The 17,715-nt window shown below is 42.4% G+C and overlaps 1 protein-coding gene across 3 annotated transcripts in view; it reads right to left on the bottom strand.

Moving 5' to 3' along the window:
* Lyst (lysosomal trafficking regulator) overlaps nucleotides 1–17,715 on the bottom strand; it is a 188,493-nt gene that overhangs the window by 45,540 nt on the left and 125,238 nt on the right. For all 3 annotated transcript variants that reach the window (XM_006516561.2, XM_006516562.2, NM_010748.2), the window contains 3 exons: nucleotides 7,206–7,450; nucleotides 4,633–4,699; nucleotides 2,783–2,939 (listed from right to left, as the gene is read on the bottom strand). In XM_006516561.2, the coding sequence (XP_006516624.1) occupies nucleotides 2,783–2,939; nucleotides 4,633–4,699; nucleotides 7,206–7,450 (469 nt within the window). The remainder of the gene's footprint in view (nucleotides 1–2,782; nucleotides 2,940–4,632; nucleotides 4,700–7,205; nucleotides 7,451–17,715) is intronic.

Genomic DNA, 17,715 nt, shown 5'->3' with positions numbered 1-17,715 from the left:
ACAACAGAAGAATGGATACAGAAAATGTAGTTCATTTATTCAATGGGATACTACTCAGCTATTAAGAACAAGGACATCTTGAGTTTTGCAGGCAAATGAATGGAACTAGAAAATATCATCCTGAGTGAGGTAACTCAGACCCAAAATGACATGCATGGTATATACTCACTAATAAGTGGATATTAGCAAAAACAATAACAATAACCCATACACAATATATAAGATACAGTCCATAGTTGAAGTGCCCAAGCAAGGATGCCTCAGTCCCACTTGGGAGAGAGAAGAAAGCAATCATAAATGGGGAGGGAGGGAGGGAGGGAGGGACTTGAGAGGGCAAGTGGATGGGGAGTGGGGGGAACCTGATCTGGTATTGGGTGAGGGAAAAGTACTGAAGCCCTGAGGGCCTGCAGAAAGAATGGAAACAGGCAACCTCAGGAAATAGGAGGTTGGGGGGAATCCCCCCAGAATGCACCAGAGACCTGGGAGGTGAGAGACTCCCAGAACTCACAGGGAGGGACCTCTGATGAAATGCCTGACAGCAGAGAGAGGGAATATAGAGCCCACCCCAGCAGGAAGGCAGGACAGCAGGTGAGGGATTGGGTTGCCACTCCACAGTCACATCTCTGACCCATAAGTGTTCCTGTCTGAAAGAATTACAGGGATGGAAATGGAGAGGAGCCTGAGGAAAAGAAGGTCCAGTGACAGTCCCGAAGTGGGATCCAGCTCCAGGGGAGGACCCAAGGCCTGACACTATTACTGAGGCTATGGTGTGCTTACAGACAGGGGCCTATCAAAAGACCTAACCCTCCAAAAGACCTAACAAGTAGCTGAAAGAGTCAGGTGCAGATATTTGCACCCAACCAATGGACAGAAGCAGCTGACTTCTGTTGTTGAATTATGGAAGACTGAAAGAATTTGAGGAGAAGGGCAACCCTGTAGGAGGACCAGCAGTCTTAATTAATCTGGACCCCCAAGATCTTTCAGTGGACCATCAAACAGACAGCATACACCAGCTGATATGAGGCCCCTAACACATATACAGTAGAGGACTTCCAGGTCTGTGTTCATTCAGAGATGATGCACTTAACCCTCACGAGACTGGAGGCCCCAGGGAGTTTAGAGGCCAGATGGGGTGGAGGGTGGGGGCATCCATGTGGAGACGATGTGTGGTAAGGAGTAGGTGTGGGATGTGGAGCAGTTGAAGGGTGGGAGGGGAGGGGCAGGGAATGGAATATGGAGTGTAAAAAAATGAATTACAAAGAAAAAGAAAAAAAAGGAAAAAATATTGTTTTCACTTTCATTTTTAAGAAATGACATTCCCAAATGAATGTTATTACATCCCAAAAAGATCTTCAAACAATGGTATATTTAGAAACCACAGCAAGCAAGGATAGCGTGTGTGTGTGTGTGTGTGTGTGTGTGTGTGTGTGTGTGTGTGTGTATCTATCAGTTCTGGGTGCTCTTCCTTAACAGAGCCACTCATTTGTTTATGGGAGTTCCTTGCACCAGCTGGAATGGGGCAATACATACAGATACTCTCAGCCTGAGATTAAGTTAACTAGGTACAATTGGTCAAGGGAAGTGACAGTGAGAGGGAAGAAAGGGACATAATGACTGTCTCAGGAAACTAGAGAAATGGTTCAGTGGGTAGGAGCTCTTACAGTGTAAACACTGAGGACCTGAGTCTGGACCCCAGAACCCATGTGGAAAAGCCGGGAGTGGCCACTTGTGTGCTTGTTACCCTGCACTATGGGGTCAGGAGAGAGAAAGAAGTATCCCTGGGCTTTGTGGCTGTCAGACTAACTCTAGGGTCAGTGAGAGACCCTTTCTGAAAAGAAGAGGGTACAGAGTAATCAAACCCGCTGTCCTCCTCTGGCTTCTGCAGACACCCTCACAGTAGCCCATGCACATACAACACTCTCCCTCTGTCTCAGTAGTTGAACAGCCACCATGTGGGACTTTACTGTGAGCTTATGGGGCAAAAACTAAAAGCCCCGTTTATAGACTAAGCACAGGAATATAAATTCATTCCTCTAAGAGGTTGCTTTAAGAATAAAAGACTAAAGAAGTCTAAAACAGGATAGGACAAACTGAATGGTTCCCTAAACAGAGGTCACGAGAAACAACTACAAAGCTAATACTTCAGCTCTTACAGGATAGTGCAGCGAGTTTGCCCTTCTGACACCCAGGAATTACCCCAGTCATGTTCAAGCTGGCATGCAAAGTGCTGAGCTACATCACTTGCAAGCTCTACTGCATTAATGAGGCTAGCATGTTCTCTATTAACTAGTATTATAAAGACTAATACTTTCCCATAACAGATCTTTATACAAAAAAATTACACAAGCTACAAAACCATTATGCTTTGAAATAATTACTGGGTCGCAAGCCTTTAAAAGAGAGTTGAGCTGGGTATGGTGGCACACAACTTTTAATCCTAGCACCCAGATTGTAGAGGCAGGTAGAGTTCCAGGACAGCCAGGGCTACACAAAATATTAAATGAGCTGAATATAATTTAACTGGCAAATTTTATAGTTTGTGAATTATATATTAATTTTTAAAACTCAACTGCATTTTTGTAAATGTAGACACTATCTAAAGCTAAAATCTTAGACAGGAGCAAGATTTGACTACCATTTTTTTAAAGGAGTATTTTAGTAACTACTTAAGTAGAATTCCTTTTCTTGGGCTTGGTTAGGGCTAGTTTTTAAGAAGCTAGTCGAGGTTTTTTGTTCTAACGATACAGCATGACTTTGGGGTAGTTACAAAAGACATCCTTACCTTGATAGGCTAGAAACATTTTAGTGAAAGGCGGCATCCTGACCAGGAAGTGGAGCACGGTGCCGCTGTTGGAGTAGTGGGAGCCATAGTGGTAGGGTTGCACAGGAGGCATGGGGTCATCCTCTCGAGCTCCCTTGCGATACTCCTCCTCCAAGTACTGCAGGACACAGAACCAGGGATTTTCAATTGTGTGCTCCATGTATGGCTAGTTTTCTCTTCCATTCTCCTCCACCTCTTTTGACATTATTCTTGACTTCCCACCAGTGTCCAGATCCCCAGCCCTTTTGAACATCTAGGAGTCTCCTACTGACCCTAGGCCAAATGAGAACCACCTAGTTCTCTCTACCTCCACTGCTACCCTGTCATAAGGACACACCTGTTTTGCATTCTCACTCCTAGTTAACAGCTCCAAATATCAAAACCAAGAGCTGATCTTATCAATAAAACGTCTGTATTGAACAGTTTCATGATATGCTTTGAGTGCTTCTCTAGGTATGGAAATGTAATAAGGTAGCATACATTACCACTATTAACACTATGTTGTGTGACAGGTTTGCAGAGCAAACACAGAGTTAAAAAGAAATGAGGATCTTTCCCACCTCCAACTCTGCCCATCACAAAGGAGGCAGCTCAACCACACACTTCCTGTCACTATGCTCACTGCTACAGCTTTGTCTTCCTGATGACAGAGTTGGATGTAATGAATTTTAAAGTAATGTCTTGGCTCTTAGATTGTCATATTTATTTTCTTCCTTCCTTCCTTCCTTCCTTCCTTCCTTCCTTCCTTCCTTCCTTCCTTCCTTCCTTCCTTCCTTCCTTCCTCCCTCCCTCCCTCCCTTCCTTTTTGTTTTTTTAAGATAGGGTTTCCTCTGTATAGCCTTGGCAATCCTGAAACTCAGTGTAGATCAGGCTAGCCTCAAACTCACAAAGATAGGCTGTCATATTTTCAATTGCAGAAAAATCAAATGGTGAGTTTCAGGTACTTAGAGGGACATCTCTGGAACTGGGACATAAGTTATGTGGGAATATGAGAGAATTGTTTCTGCCACTCCTATCATTACACTATTATGAAGAATGTACTACATGTTAAGTTAGTTTTCCAAGTTTCCAATAAAATTATATTAATAGTAACATTATTGATATGGGTAATTCATTTTTATTTAATAGGAAATCTCACTTATATCTAAAATGCATATTTTTCTGAATATGTCTAGTGTTATAGTAGAAATAAATACATATTATATATATATATATACACACACACACATACATACATACATACATACATACATATACACACCTTGGTAGTCAGCCACAAGAGGAAATGGCCAAATAACGGCACAGACCTTGGTGGCTTGCTTTAGGAATGTCATCTAAGGATTTTTAGCAAGGCAGAGGGAATGGGAAAGAAGGACAAGGCCTGCCAGAGCCACATGCTTGAGTGAGCTAGTGTCTCTTCAGTACCAATGACCTTTATCTCCCAACAAAATATGTGGTCATATTAATGAAAAGACACCACTATTTCCATATAATATAAATAACACTCAGAGACATAAATAGTTGGTACCTCTGAAAATCTGTGATTTTTACAAGAAGTATAATTTTTATCCATTTGACAAAATAGTGGACTAATTAGTTTTTTAATTGTGCCAAAATAACAGTATACTTTCTTTCTATTCTTGGAACGTTTTCAAAGAACTAAGAGAAAAACAATTTTCAATTTTATAATTTACAGTTCTTAAAGTACAAGGAAACAAAAGACAGAAAAATAAATACTACAAATTTAAAAAGTGTAAGTTCATAAAGCTCCATTTTTCATGTATCAAAATATTAATGGAAACTAAAACTACCTTGTATGTGTCAACGTAACGGTCTTCTTTTTCTTTATACTGCACAGCTATAGGCTTAGATAGGTTTCTACAAAGGAAGAAATAATAGAAAATATGAAGTAATTTGATACCATCAGGATTAAGCTACTCATGTCTCCACACTGAAAATGTGCAGGCCTTAACTCATATAAGAATGTTGCTTTGCAACCAACAGTCACCATTCAAAATCAGGACCCCATAAACCGTTAAGGAAATGCAAGTAAAGACTTGTGTCTGTATGGTGAATCACTGACTCTTCTGGGTGATGCTGTCATGCAGGTGTGCACGCAGATGAACATGGTAGTAATGGAGTTCCCACTATTAATACCCCATGATGTTCTTAGAGGCCAAGAAACATGTCTTCACTTTAAAAACCTATCAGCATTACTGTATGAGGTGTAAAAGGGCAGGATAAATAGTTTTGATGTGAGGGACCAGTTGCTCTGACTAAGAGACACAGTGAAAAAACTATCTATAATGTCAATATCTGGCACTGTACCTCAACCAACAGCAAAATCTGCTCAAGGCTCAGCAAACCTAACCCATCTGGCTTATTCAGATGTAATTTTTTTTCTCCTTAGACAGGGCATTAATTACTATGTAGCCCAAGATATCCTTACACTCACTTTGCAGTTCAGGCTGGCAACAATCCTCCTGTCTTAGTCTCTGCAGTGCTGGGATTACAAGAATGTATTCCCATACCTTCATGATATAGCTTTTTGTCTTTTTGATAAATTAGTATTTCCTAGGGTTGTGGAGTTCAGTAACATTAAATGAAAATTCTGGTGACAGTAGTACAATCTTAGAGACTTCATCAAAGAGTAAAAAGGTCTTATGGAATAGATGTCAATTTTTACCTTTAAAATATGAATAAATTATCTTTAAGACCCTGGCATACTTTTTCACTCCTTAAGAATGTTATAATAAGGAGGTTGGGAATTTAGCTCAGTGGTAGAGCACTTGCCTAGCAAGCACAAGGCCCTGGGTTCAGTCTTCAGCTCCAGGGGAAAAAAAACCAAGAAAAATAACAACAAATCAAGAATGTTATAATAAATCTTCTTAGATAAAATTATATTTTTATGGCTGAATATTAAGAATTACAGTTGTTGCCAGTTGTGACACATGCCTTCAATCTTAGTTCTTGGGAGGTGGAAGCAGACGGCTCTCTGTGAGTTCAGGGTCCGCCTGATCTACACAGCAAGCCCTACACTATCAGAGTTATATAGTGAGTCCTTGCCTCAGATAGACTAACAGACTGCCAAATAAAGGAATTACAATGGAGTGAACAAAATAAACCAACTCACAGGTAAAATATTTTAGAATGTATTTGTCCAGCTGTTTTTCTGCTTATTAGTGAGTACCTATACATTTTTTTAAAGCAAAAGAATGTCTTTCCATGCTTATAAAATGTATTTCTACCATACATTCTTTTGTTTTTTCGAGACAGGGTTTTTCTGTATAGCTCAGGCTATCCTGGAACTCACTTTGTAGACCAGGCTGGCCTCGAACTCAAAAATCTGCCTGCCTCTGCCTCCCGAGTGCTGGGATTAAAGGCACGCGCCACCACACCCGGCTCTACCATACATTCTTATACATTTACTTATTTTGTGTACATGTATGTGTGGGTATGCATGCTATGGGAGTTGGTTCTCTGCACCATGTGAGTTCCAAGGGACAAACTCAGATCCCCAGTCTGATGTGCCGAGTCATCTCACCAGCCCTACAATATTGCTTTAGTAGTTTTCGCATACAACAATGTATTATGATCTAATACTGGGCCTTCAGGCTGTTTCTAAACTTTAGATACTTTGAAAAAATGCCAGGAGTACCACATTCCTGTTAAACTTTTGCATAGAGTGCCAGATACCAAAGCAAGCAAAGAGGTAGGCAAGTTTAGGTCCCAGCCCTCATAAAACGACTGCTGGTTAAATTGGAACCTTTATGTTGAACATATGTTCTTTAGCATTCCCAAGAATAATTCCTGGAAGCCAGTTTGCTGAAAACAAGTATGCACAGTTAACAGGTTTTTATGAATATATACCGTCAAACTACTCTCCAGAAACATTGCAGATATTTATGCCAGCAATATGTAAAATGTTGAAATGTCCAAGAGCAGTGAATATAATATCTAAAAGATAGACAATGTACCATTGTCAATTAACTTGAACCTGATTTCTTAAGGGCCAAGTCAGGCTCATTTGGAGGAAGTTATAATTAAAATACTTAAAAACTTCCCAAGTGGAATATTTGAAGTCAATTTTTCTTTAAGTAAGAGAATTTTTTTTAACTAAATAAAATTATTTGCCAATGAACTTGGACTATCTGGCTTCTTTAAAACAACAGTTTGTTCAGGAAAGGTGGAAAAAAGCTAAACCATTTTCCTTTAATTCTCAAATTTCAAATTAAGAGATTACCCCAATAGTACCTGTAAGGTAAAATATCAGCTCAGGGACCCCAAGACCAAGTTCTCAGCACATTTGTCCCAGAGAGACGGAGGCAGGGAATCAGAGACAAAGGCAGGAGGTAGGAGGAGGGAGAGTGACGCTTTTACTTGCCTGTAGATAGATGGATCATTGAGGTCAAGAGTCTCACTAACATAGTCAGAAAGGATGAAGGGGAACACCGGGTACTGCATGAGATCATTGAAGGACCGGCCCGCATGCTTGTTTAAATGAGTCAAATATTCAAAATTGGTAATTTGTCCAGAATACCACAGGTTTGTCAGAGCGGTGATGTTGCCGTACTCCAGAAGATTTGGGAGGTTATTTGTGAGGATGCTCTGGTACACGTCATCACGAACCTAAAAGGAAAGGAGAAAAAAGAGACCAGATATTTTTAGATTTTTTAGATTTTTTGATACTTCCCTAGAAAAGCAGAGCATTGTAGACATGTTATTAATCTAAAATCCTCCGTGAAATCTGCATTAAATGATAGAAAACTAAATCTGACTGCAGTTTTGTTCCAGAGGCAGGCTCTTAGTCATTAGGCTTACTGCTAGATGAATTTGCTTATAAAGTTATCTGGAAGAAACTTCTGCATTATCTATTCATAATTTCCAAAGAAAAGTTATGCACAGAAATCACTTAGACATAGATACTAAAAAAAAAAAATTAAATAAATGTGCAGCATGATGTATTGACAGTCTGATTATATCAGAAAAGATCTGTTTGGTGTCTTCCTGCTAAATCCTTTATGCTGTTATTATATCTGTAATATGGAGGTGATGATGTTTATCTCATAAGAATTAAATATCTTATGTAAGTAGGATACAAACCTACCCACTACTGACTGAAAACATAGAGGATCAATTTCACCAACCCTGTGTTTCTTGGGATTGAACCCAGGGCCTTGTTCGCTCTAGGCAAACATTCTACCACTGAGCTATATCCTAGCTCCATAGATCTTTTAGAGATTAATGAAAGTTCTGTCACAGAAAAGGGGGTAAGTGGGTTTGGAAGATCCACCTAGAAGTCCCTATTGCAAGTGTAGGAAGAAGAGCCACTGATGTAACAGTGAGAGGTAAGACAGAAAGAAAATGACATGAAAGACTAACTGGGAACAGACAGAAACACAGTGCCAAAAAGCCCAAAATATCACCTAAATTTAAAAACTGTCAAACACTAATAGATGGATAGCAATTTGTGAGAGTGTACTGACACTGGAAGGAAAAAAGCTTTCATTCATCCAGTACATAAGTCACACTCATGTGCCAGCAGTGTTCCAGGTGCAGGCGACGAACACAAAACAAAGGCAGGTCTAGACATTCTGCAGGGAGAGCACAGTACAGGGCACTAAAGAGCAGAGTGGAGAAAGCACAGCAAAGGTGGCAGGAGTGCTGGGCACCACTGGGTTGGTTACAGAGGGGCTACTTGTGGTCGTTTGAATGGAAATGGCCCTCAAAAACTCATGTTTAGGTTTTGGTCAGCAGGGAGTGGAGCTATTCGAAAGGATTACAAGGATTATTAAGGAGTTGTGATCTTGTTGGAGGAATGTCACTGGGGGAGGGCTTTGAGGCTTTAAAAGCCCATACTAGGCCCAGTTTTCCTTCCCCCCTCTCCCCTCTCCCTGTCCCTCTCTCTCCCCGTGGATGGCATCAGGATGTATTTCTCAGCTATTACCTTAAGTGCCATGCGTGTTGCCATGATTCCTGACATGATGATAATGGATTAAACCTCTGAAACTAAGCAAGCCCCAATTAAATGCTTTCCTGAGAGTTGCCTTGGTCACGGTGTCTCTTTCACAGCAATAGAAAAGTGACTAAGACACTCATATTTTATATAGTCAGGGTCAAGAGGGAAGGGATGTTATTTGGTACAGTAAGGGACTCTCTGTTGAGGAAACACTTGATCAAGGGGTCTGAGAGTGAGTCATTTGGGAATTCTATGGAGAAAAGCATTCTGTGTAGCAGTTAAGTACAAAGGCCCTGCAGCATCAGTGTGTCTGATATATTCAGGAAGAAAACTTCCATGGACAGAGTATGAACACTGGAGAGAAAATCAGTTAAAGTCAGGAAGTAATAAGGTTCCTGACTACCCAGGGCTTTATTAGGCTCTTGTAAGAGCTCTGACTTTCAGTGAGTAGCATGACAAGCAACAAGAGAGTTTTGACTAGAGTCAGGAAACAGACTGAAGGGATGGGGTGTGGTTACAGATGGGCAGTTAAGAGGCTGCTACAAATTCTTTTGGTGACAAATGCTGGAGGCTCAGTAGCAGTTCAGTCAGGTCAAGAGTATGTGTAGATGGAGCAGACATTCAGGGTGAGAGGGATAGCAGAGTTTACAAGGATACTCAAGGTTTTGGGCTTGAACAACAGAGAGATGAGCTTTCATTTATGAAAAAGGGAAAGGGTATTTTCAAGGTGGAGATAGCAAATCAGAATTAAATAAATGGGTGTGGTGTGAAGGGGAGAGGCCTGAGAACTGACAGAACTCTAAGTTGTAGGATACAGGCTGCTCTGAAAGCCACAAGATGGGTGGCAAGAGGTCTGAAGAACGAGCCTGAGCTACTCAAGAAGGATCTGCAAACATGCTGAGTGGGAAAGCTGGCGATGGAAAAATTGGAGCCCAGATAGGGGGTTATCAAGAGTGGAAAGGAAAGGCTGGTCAGCATGTCACATGCTTCTGTGGGACAGATAAGGTGCAGAGCACGGAGGTAGCAGCAGAGGCTCTGGCAGCCTGTGCAGGATGAAGAAAAGAAAGCAGGAGCAGAGCATTTCTGGAGAGAACCCAAGGGACCAAAGGTAGAAGGGACTACATGGACAAGTGGGTGGTAGCCAGCATGTGTACCTTCTCCCAGGGCTTCTCTCCCCTACCCCCCCCACCACCCCCCAATAAAGAGCCATGGGGAAGCAATGGCATAGCAAGGATAGACTGTATCCTAAACAAGTGCTAACTACTCCTTTCAGTCACTTTGGGGACTTCAAATTTAACATTTTAGAGGTCAGAGAATTTTTATAAGATTAAGGGCTTCATTAAGACCCTTAATCATCAGGGAAATGCAAATCAAAACAACCCTGAGATTCCACCTCACACCAGTCATCAGAATGGCTAAGATCAAAACTTCAGGTGACAGCACATGCTGGCTGTCGAGGATATGGAGAAAGAGGGACACTCCTCCATTATTGGTGGGATTGCAAGCTGGTACAACCATTCTGGAAATCAGTCTGGCGGTTCCTCAGAAAATTAGACATAGTACTACCAGATGATCCAGCAATACCACTCCTGGGCATATACCCAGAAGATGCTCCAACTTGTAATAAGGACAAATGCTCCACTATGTTCATAGCAGCCTTATTTATAATAGCCAGAAGCTGGAAAGAACCCAGATGCCCCTCAACAGAGGAATGGATACAGAGAATGTGGTACATTTACACAATGGAGTACTACACAGCAATTAAAAACAATGAATTCAGCTGGGCATGGTGGCACACGCCTTTAATCCCAGCACTTGGGAGGCAAAGGCAGGGAGATTTCTGAGTTTGAAGCCAGCCTGGTCTACAGAGTGAGTTCCAGGACAGCCAGGGCTACACAGAGAAACCCTCTCTAAAAAAACACAAACAAACACAAAAACAATAACAAAAAACCAATGAATTCATGAAATTCTTAGGCAAATGGATGCATCTGGAGGATGTTATCCTGAGTGAGGTAACCCAATCACAAAAGAAGTCACTTGATATGTACTCACTGACAAGCGGTTATTAGCCCAGAAACTTAGAATATCCAAGATACAATTTGCAAAATACATGAAACTCAAGAAGAAGAAAGACCAAAGTGTGGATACTTTGCTCCTCCTTAGAACAGAGAACAAAATACCCCTGGAAGGAGTCACAGAGACAAAGTTTGGAGCTAAGATGAAGGAAAGACCATCCAGAGACTGCCCCACCCAGGGATCCATCCCATATACAACCACCAAACCCAGACAATATTGCATATGCCAGAAAGACTTTGCTGACAGGACCCTGATATAGCTCTCTCTTGTGAGGCTATGCCTGTCTCTGGCAAAATACAGAGGTGGATGCTCACTGTCATCTATTGGATGGAACACAGGGCCCCAATGGAGGAGCTAGAGAAAGTACCCAAGGAGCTGAAGGGATCTGCAACCCTATAGGTGGAACAACAATATGAACTAACCAGTACCCCCAGAGCTTATGTCTCTAGCTGCATACGTAGCAGAAGATGGCCTAGTTGGCCATCAATGGGAAGAGAGGCCCCTTGGTCTTACAAACTTTATATGCCCCAGTATGGGGGAATGCCAGGGCCAAGAAGTGGGAGTGGGTGGATAGGGGAGCAGGGCAGGGGGAGGGTATAGGGGACTTTTGGGATAGCATTTGAAATGTAAATGAAGAAAATATCTAATAAAAATTGAAAAAAAAGATTAAGCCCCTTCCGGTCCAAGCAGCACCGGGGTAGCTAGGGCGCACAGTCGTCTGACTACCGCCAGCTACCCACAACACCCGCCAAGGGATCTTAAGACTTCTGGTGAGTGGAACACAGCATCTGCTCGAATCCAATCGCGCGCGACTTGAGACTTCATTAGTCAGGGAAGCAAAAACCCGGTCTGAGTAGGGGCACAAGCCCCTTTTGGTCCGAGCAGCACCGGGGTAGCTAGGGCGCACAGTTGGCTGACTACCGCCAGATACCCACAACACCAGCCATGCGATCTTAAGAATTCTGAGGATTGGGATCTGCCCGGTGCGGGAGCGCTTTGCCTGAGCATCAGCAGCAGACATCTCGGTTCCTGGACCCCGCCGAGTGTATCCTGCACAGACAGCTGGCCATTTTCCCGGCCAGAGGATAGGGATCTGCCCGGCTTGGGAGCATTTTGCCTGAGCATCAGCAGCAGACATCTTGGTTCCGGGATCCCGCCGAGTGTATCCTGTACAGGCAGGTGACCATTTTCCCGGCCAGAGGATAGGGACCTGCCCAGCACAGGAGCTCTTTGCCTGAGCATTGGCAGCAGACATCTTAGTTCCCGGACCCTGCCGAGTGTACCCTGCACAGACATCTTGGTTCCAGGACCCCACCGAGTGTATCCTGCACAGCTCCAGAGAATACCAGATGGCGAAAGGCAAACGTAAGAATCCTACTAACAGAAATCAAGACCACTCACCATCATCAGAACGCAGCACTCCCACGCCACCTAGTCCTGGGCACCTCAACACAACTGAAAAGCTAGACCCGGATTTAAAAGCATATCTCATGATGATGGTAGAGGACATCAAGAAGAACTTTAATAACTCACTTAAAGAAATACAGGAGAACACTGCTAAAGAGTTACAAGTCCTTAAAGAAAAGCAGGAAAACACAACCAAACAGGTAGAAGTCCTTATAGAAAAACAGGAAAACACATCCAAACAGGTGATGGAAATGAATAAAACCATATTAGACCTAAAAAGGGAAGTAGACACAAGAAAGAAAACCCAAAGTGAGGCAACGCTGGAGATAGAAACCCTAGGAAAGAAATCTGGAACCATAGATTCGAGCATCAGCAACAGAATACAAGAGATGGAAGAGAGAATCTCAGGTGCAGAAGATTCCATAGAGAACATCGGCACAACAATCAAAGATAATACAAAACGCAAAAAGATCCTAACTCAAAACATCCAGGAAATCCAGGACACAATGAGAAGACCAAACCTACGGATAATAGGAATTGATGAGAATGAAGATTTTCAACTTAAAGGGCCAGCAAATATATTCAATAAAATTATAGAAGAAAACTTCCCAAACCTAAAGAATGACATGCCCATGATCATACAAGAAGCCTACAGAACTCCAAATAGACTGGACCAGAAAAGAAATTCCTCCCGACACATAATAATCAGAACAACAAATGCACCAAATAAAGAGAAAATATTAAAAGCAGTAAGGGAGAAAGGTCAAGTAACATATAAAGGCAGACCTATCAGAATTACACCAGACTCGAGCCCCGGGCTACCTTGCCAGCAGAGTCTTGCCCAACACCCGCAAGGGCCCACACGGGACTCCCCACGGGATCCTAAGACCTCTGGTGAGTGGAACACAGCGCCTGCCCCAATCCAATCGCGCGGAACTTGAGACTGCAGTACATAGGGAAGCAGGCTACCCGGGCTTGATCTGGGGCACAAACCCCTTCCACTCCACTCGAGCCCCGGGCTACCTTGCCAGCTGAGTCGCCTGACACCCGCAAGGGCCCACACAGGATTCCACACGTGATCCAAAGACCTCTAGTGAATGGAACACAACTTCTGCCAGGAGTCTGGTTCGAACACCAGATATCTGGGTACCTGCCTTGCAAGAAGAGAGCTTGCCTGCAGAGAATACTCTGCCCACTGAAACTAAGGAGAGTGCTACCCTCCATGTCTGCTCATAGAGGCTAACAGAGTCACCTGAAGAACAAGCTCTTAACAGTGACAACTAAAACAGCTAGCTTCAGAGATTACCAGATGGCGAAAGGCAAACGTAAGAATCCTACTAACAGAAATCAAGACCACTCACCATCATCAGAACGCAGCACTCCCACCCCACCTAGTCCTGGGCACCCCAACACAACCGAAAATCTAGACCCAGATTTAAAAACATTTCTCATGATGATGATGGAGGACATCAAGAAGGACTTTCATAAGTCACTTAAAGAATTACAGGAGAGCACTGCTAAAGAGTTACAGGCCCTTAAAGAAAAGCAGGAAAACACAGCCAAACAGGTAGAAATCATTAAAGAAAAACAGGAAAACACATCCAAACAGGTGATGGAAATGAACAAAACCATACTAGAACTAAAAGGGGAAGTAGACACAATAAAGAAAACCCGAGACAGCCGGCCACCTTCCTGGTGAGAGCACGGGGGTCTGCCCGGCCTGAGAGGTTTGTGGCACAGGCGCCGGCGGGAGCCTTCTTGGCTCCGGGACTCCGCGGAGGGCAGGCTGCACGGGTGACTGTGTGGAATACAGAGTGCCAGCCGTTTCTGGGACGGGCGAGAGTCGCAGAGCTTCTGGGCGGCGCCATCTTCAGCTCCAGACAACCAGCCACCTTCCCGGCAAGAGCCACAGAGCTTCTGAGGCAGCGCCATCCTCAGCTCCAGACGGCCGGCCTCCTTCCGGACAAGAGCCACAGAGCTTCTCAGGCGGCGACATCTTCGACTCCAGACAACTGGCCACCTTCCTGGCCAAAGCAACACAGCTTCTGGGAAAGATCCTGTTTTGGGCCTTCACCTTCAGACAGGAGGGGGTCCAAACACCAGATAACTGTACACCTTCCCTGAAAGAGGAGAGCTTGCCTACAGAGACTGCTCTGACCACTGAAACTCAGAGAAGAGAGCTTGGCTCCCACGCCTGCTGATAGAGGGTAACAAAATCAACAGAGGAACAATCTCTTAACAAAGACAACTATAACAACTAACTCCAGAGATTGCCAGATGGCGAAAGGTAAACGTAAGAATCCTACTAACAGAAGCCAGGACCACTCACCATCATCAGAACCCAGAACGCCCACTTCACCCAATCCAGGACACCCTAACACACCTGAAAAGGTAGACCTGGATTTAAAAGCATATCTCATGATGATGGTAGAGGACATAAAGAAGGAATTCAATAACTCACTTAAAGAAATACAGGAGAACACTGCTAAAGAGTTACAAGTCCTTAAAGAAAAACAGGAAAACACTGCTAAAGAGTTACAAGTCTTTAAAGAAAAACAGGAAAACACATCCAAACAGGTAGAAGTCCTTATAGAAAAACAGGAAAACACATCCAAACAGGTGATGGAAATGAACAAAACCATACTAGACCTAAAAAGGGAAGTAGACACAATAAAGAAAACCCAAAGTGAGGCGACGCTGGAGATAGAAACCCTAGGAAAGAAATCTGGAACCATAGATGCCAGCATCAGCAACAGAATACAAGAGATGGAAGAGAGAATCTCAGGTGCAGAAGATTCCATAGAGAACATCGGCACAACAATCAAAGAAAATGGAAAATGCAAAAAGATCCTAACTCAAAACATCCAGGAAATCCAGGACACAATGAGAAGACCAAACCTACGGATAATAGGAGTGGATGAGAATGAAGATTTTCAACTCAAAGGACCAGCAAACATCTTCAACAAAATTATTGAAGAAAACTTCCCAAATCTAAAGAAAGAGATGCCCATGAACATACAAGAAGCCTACAGAACTCCAAATAGACTGGACCAGAAAAGAAATTCCTCCCGACACATAATAATCAGAACACCAAATGCACTAAATAAAGATAGAATACTAAAAGCAGTAAGGGAAAAAGGTCAAGTAACATATAAAGGCAAGCCTATCAGAATTACACCAGATTTTTCACCAGAGACTATGAAAGCCAGAAGAGCCTGGACAGATGTTATACAGACACTAAGAGAACACAAATGCCAGCCCAGGCTACTATACCCAGCCAAACTCTCAATTACCATAGATGGAGAAACCAAAGTATTCCACGACAAAACTAAATTCACCCATTATCTCTCCACGAATCCAGCCCTTCAAAGGATAATAACAGAAAAAAACCAATACAAGGACGGGAACCACGCCCTAGAAAAAACAAGAAGATAATCCCTCAACAAACCTAAAAGAAGACAGCCACAAGAACATAATGCCAACTTTAACAACAAAAACACAGGAAGCAACAATTACCTTTCCTTAATATCTCTTAATATCAATGGACTCAATTCCCCAATAAAAAGACATAGACTAACAGACTGGCTACACAAACAGGACCCAACATTCTGCTGCTTACAGGAAACCCATCTCAGGGAAAAAGACAGACACTACCTCAGAGTGAAAGGCTGGAAAACAATTTTCCAAGCAAATGGTCTGAAGAAACAGGCTGGAGTAGCCATTCTAATATCGGATAAAATCGACTTCCAACCCAAAGTTATCAAAAAAGACAAGGAGAGACACTTCATACTCATCAAAGGTAAAATCCTCCAAGAGGAACTCTCAATTCTGAATATCTACGCTCCAAATGCAAGGGCAGCCACATTCATTAAAGACACTTTAGTAAAGCTCAAAGCACACATTGCACCTCACACAATAATAGTGGGAGACCTCAACACACCACTTTCATCAATGGACAGATCGTGGAAACAGAAACTAAACAGGGACACAGTGAAACTAACAGAAGTTATGAAACAAATGGACCTGACAGATATCTACAGAATATTTAATCCTAAAACAAAAGGATATACCTTCTTCTCAGCACCTCACGGGACCTTCTCCAAAATTGACCATATAATTGGTCACAAAATAGGCCTCAACAGATACAAAAATATTGAAATTGTCCCATGTATCCTATCAGACCACCATGGCCTAAGACTGATCTTCAATAACAACATTAAGAATGGAAAGCCAACATTCGCGTGGAAACTGAACAACACTCTTCTCAATGATACCTTGGTCAAGGAAGGAATAAAGAAAGAAATTAAAGACTTTTTAGAGTTTAATGAAAATGAAGCCACAACGTACCCAAACCTTTGGGACACAATGAAAGCATTTCTAAGAGGGAAACTCATAGCTCTGAGTACCTCCAAGAAGAAACGGGAGAGAGCACATACTAGCAGCTTGACAACACATCTAAAAGCTCTAGAAAAAAAGGAAGCAAATTCACCCAAGAGGAGTAGACGGCAGGAAATAATCAAACTCAGGGGTGAAATTAACCAAGTGGAAACAAGAAGAACTATTCAAAGAATTAACCAAACGAGGAGTTGGTTCTTTGAGAAAATCAACAAGATAGATAAGCCCTTAGCTAGACTCACTAGAGGGCAAAGGGACAAAATCCTAATCAACAAAATCAGAAATGAAAAGGGAGACATAACAACAGATCCTGAAGAAATCCAAAACACCATCAGATCCTTCTACAAAAGCTTATACTCAACAAAACTGGAAAACCTGGACGAAATGGACAAATTTCTGGACAGATACCAGGTACCAAAGTTGAATCAGGATCAAGTTGACCTTCTAAACAGTCCCATATCCCCTAAAGAAATAGAAGCAGTTATTAAAAGTCTCCCAGCCAAAAAAAGCCCAGGACCAGATGGGTTTAGTGCAGAGTTCTATCAGACCTTCAAAGAAGATCTAATTCCAGTTCTGCACAAACTATTTCACAAGATAGAAGTAGAAGGTACTCTACCCAACTCATTTTATGAAGCCACTATTACTCTGATACCTAAACCGCAGAAAGATCCAACAAAGATAGAGAACTTCAGACCAATTTCTCTTATGAATATCGATGCAAAAATCCTTAATAAAATTCTCGCTAACCGAATCCAAGAACACATTAAAGAAATCATCCATCCTGACCAAGTAGGTTTTATTCCAGGGATGCAGGGATGGTTTAATATACGAAAATCCATCAATGTAATCCATTATATAAACAAACTCAAAGACAAAAACCACATGATCATCTCGTTAGATGCAGAAAAAGCATTTGACAAGATCCAACACCCATTCATGATAAAAGTTTTGGAAAGATCAGGAATTCAAGGCCCATACCTAAACATAATAAAAGCAATCTACAGCAAACCAGTAGCCAACATCAAAGTAAATGGAGAGAAGCTGGAAGCAATCCCAC

The sequence above is a fragment of the Mus musculus genome, chromosome 13 (genome assembly GCF_000001635.26).
Source record: "Mus musculus strain C57BL/6J chromosome 13, GRCm38.p6 C57BL/6J".
Taxonomy (NCBI): Eukaryota; Metazoa; Chordata; class Mammalia; order Rodentia; family Muridae; genus Mus; species Mus musculus.
Note: the sequence above shows the minus strand (reverse complement) of the source record. Positions and strands in the feature narration are given on the sequence as shown.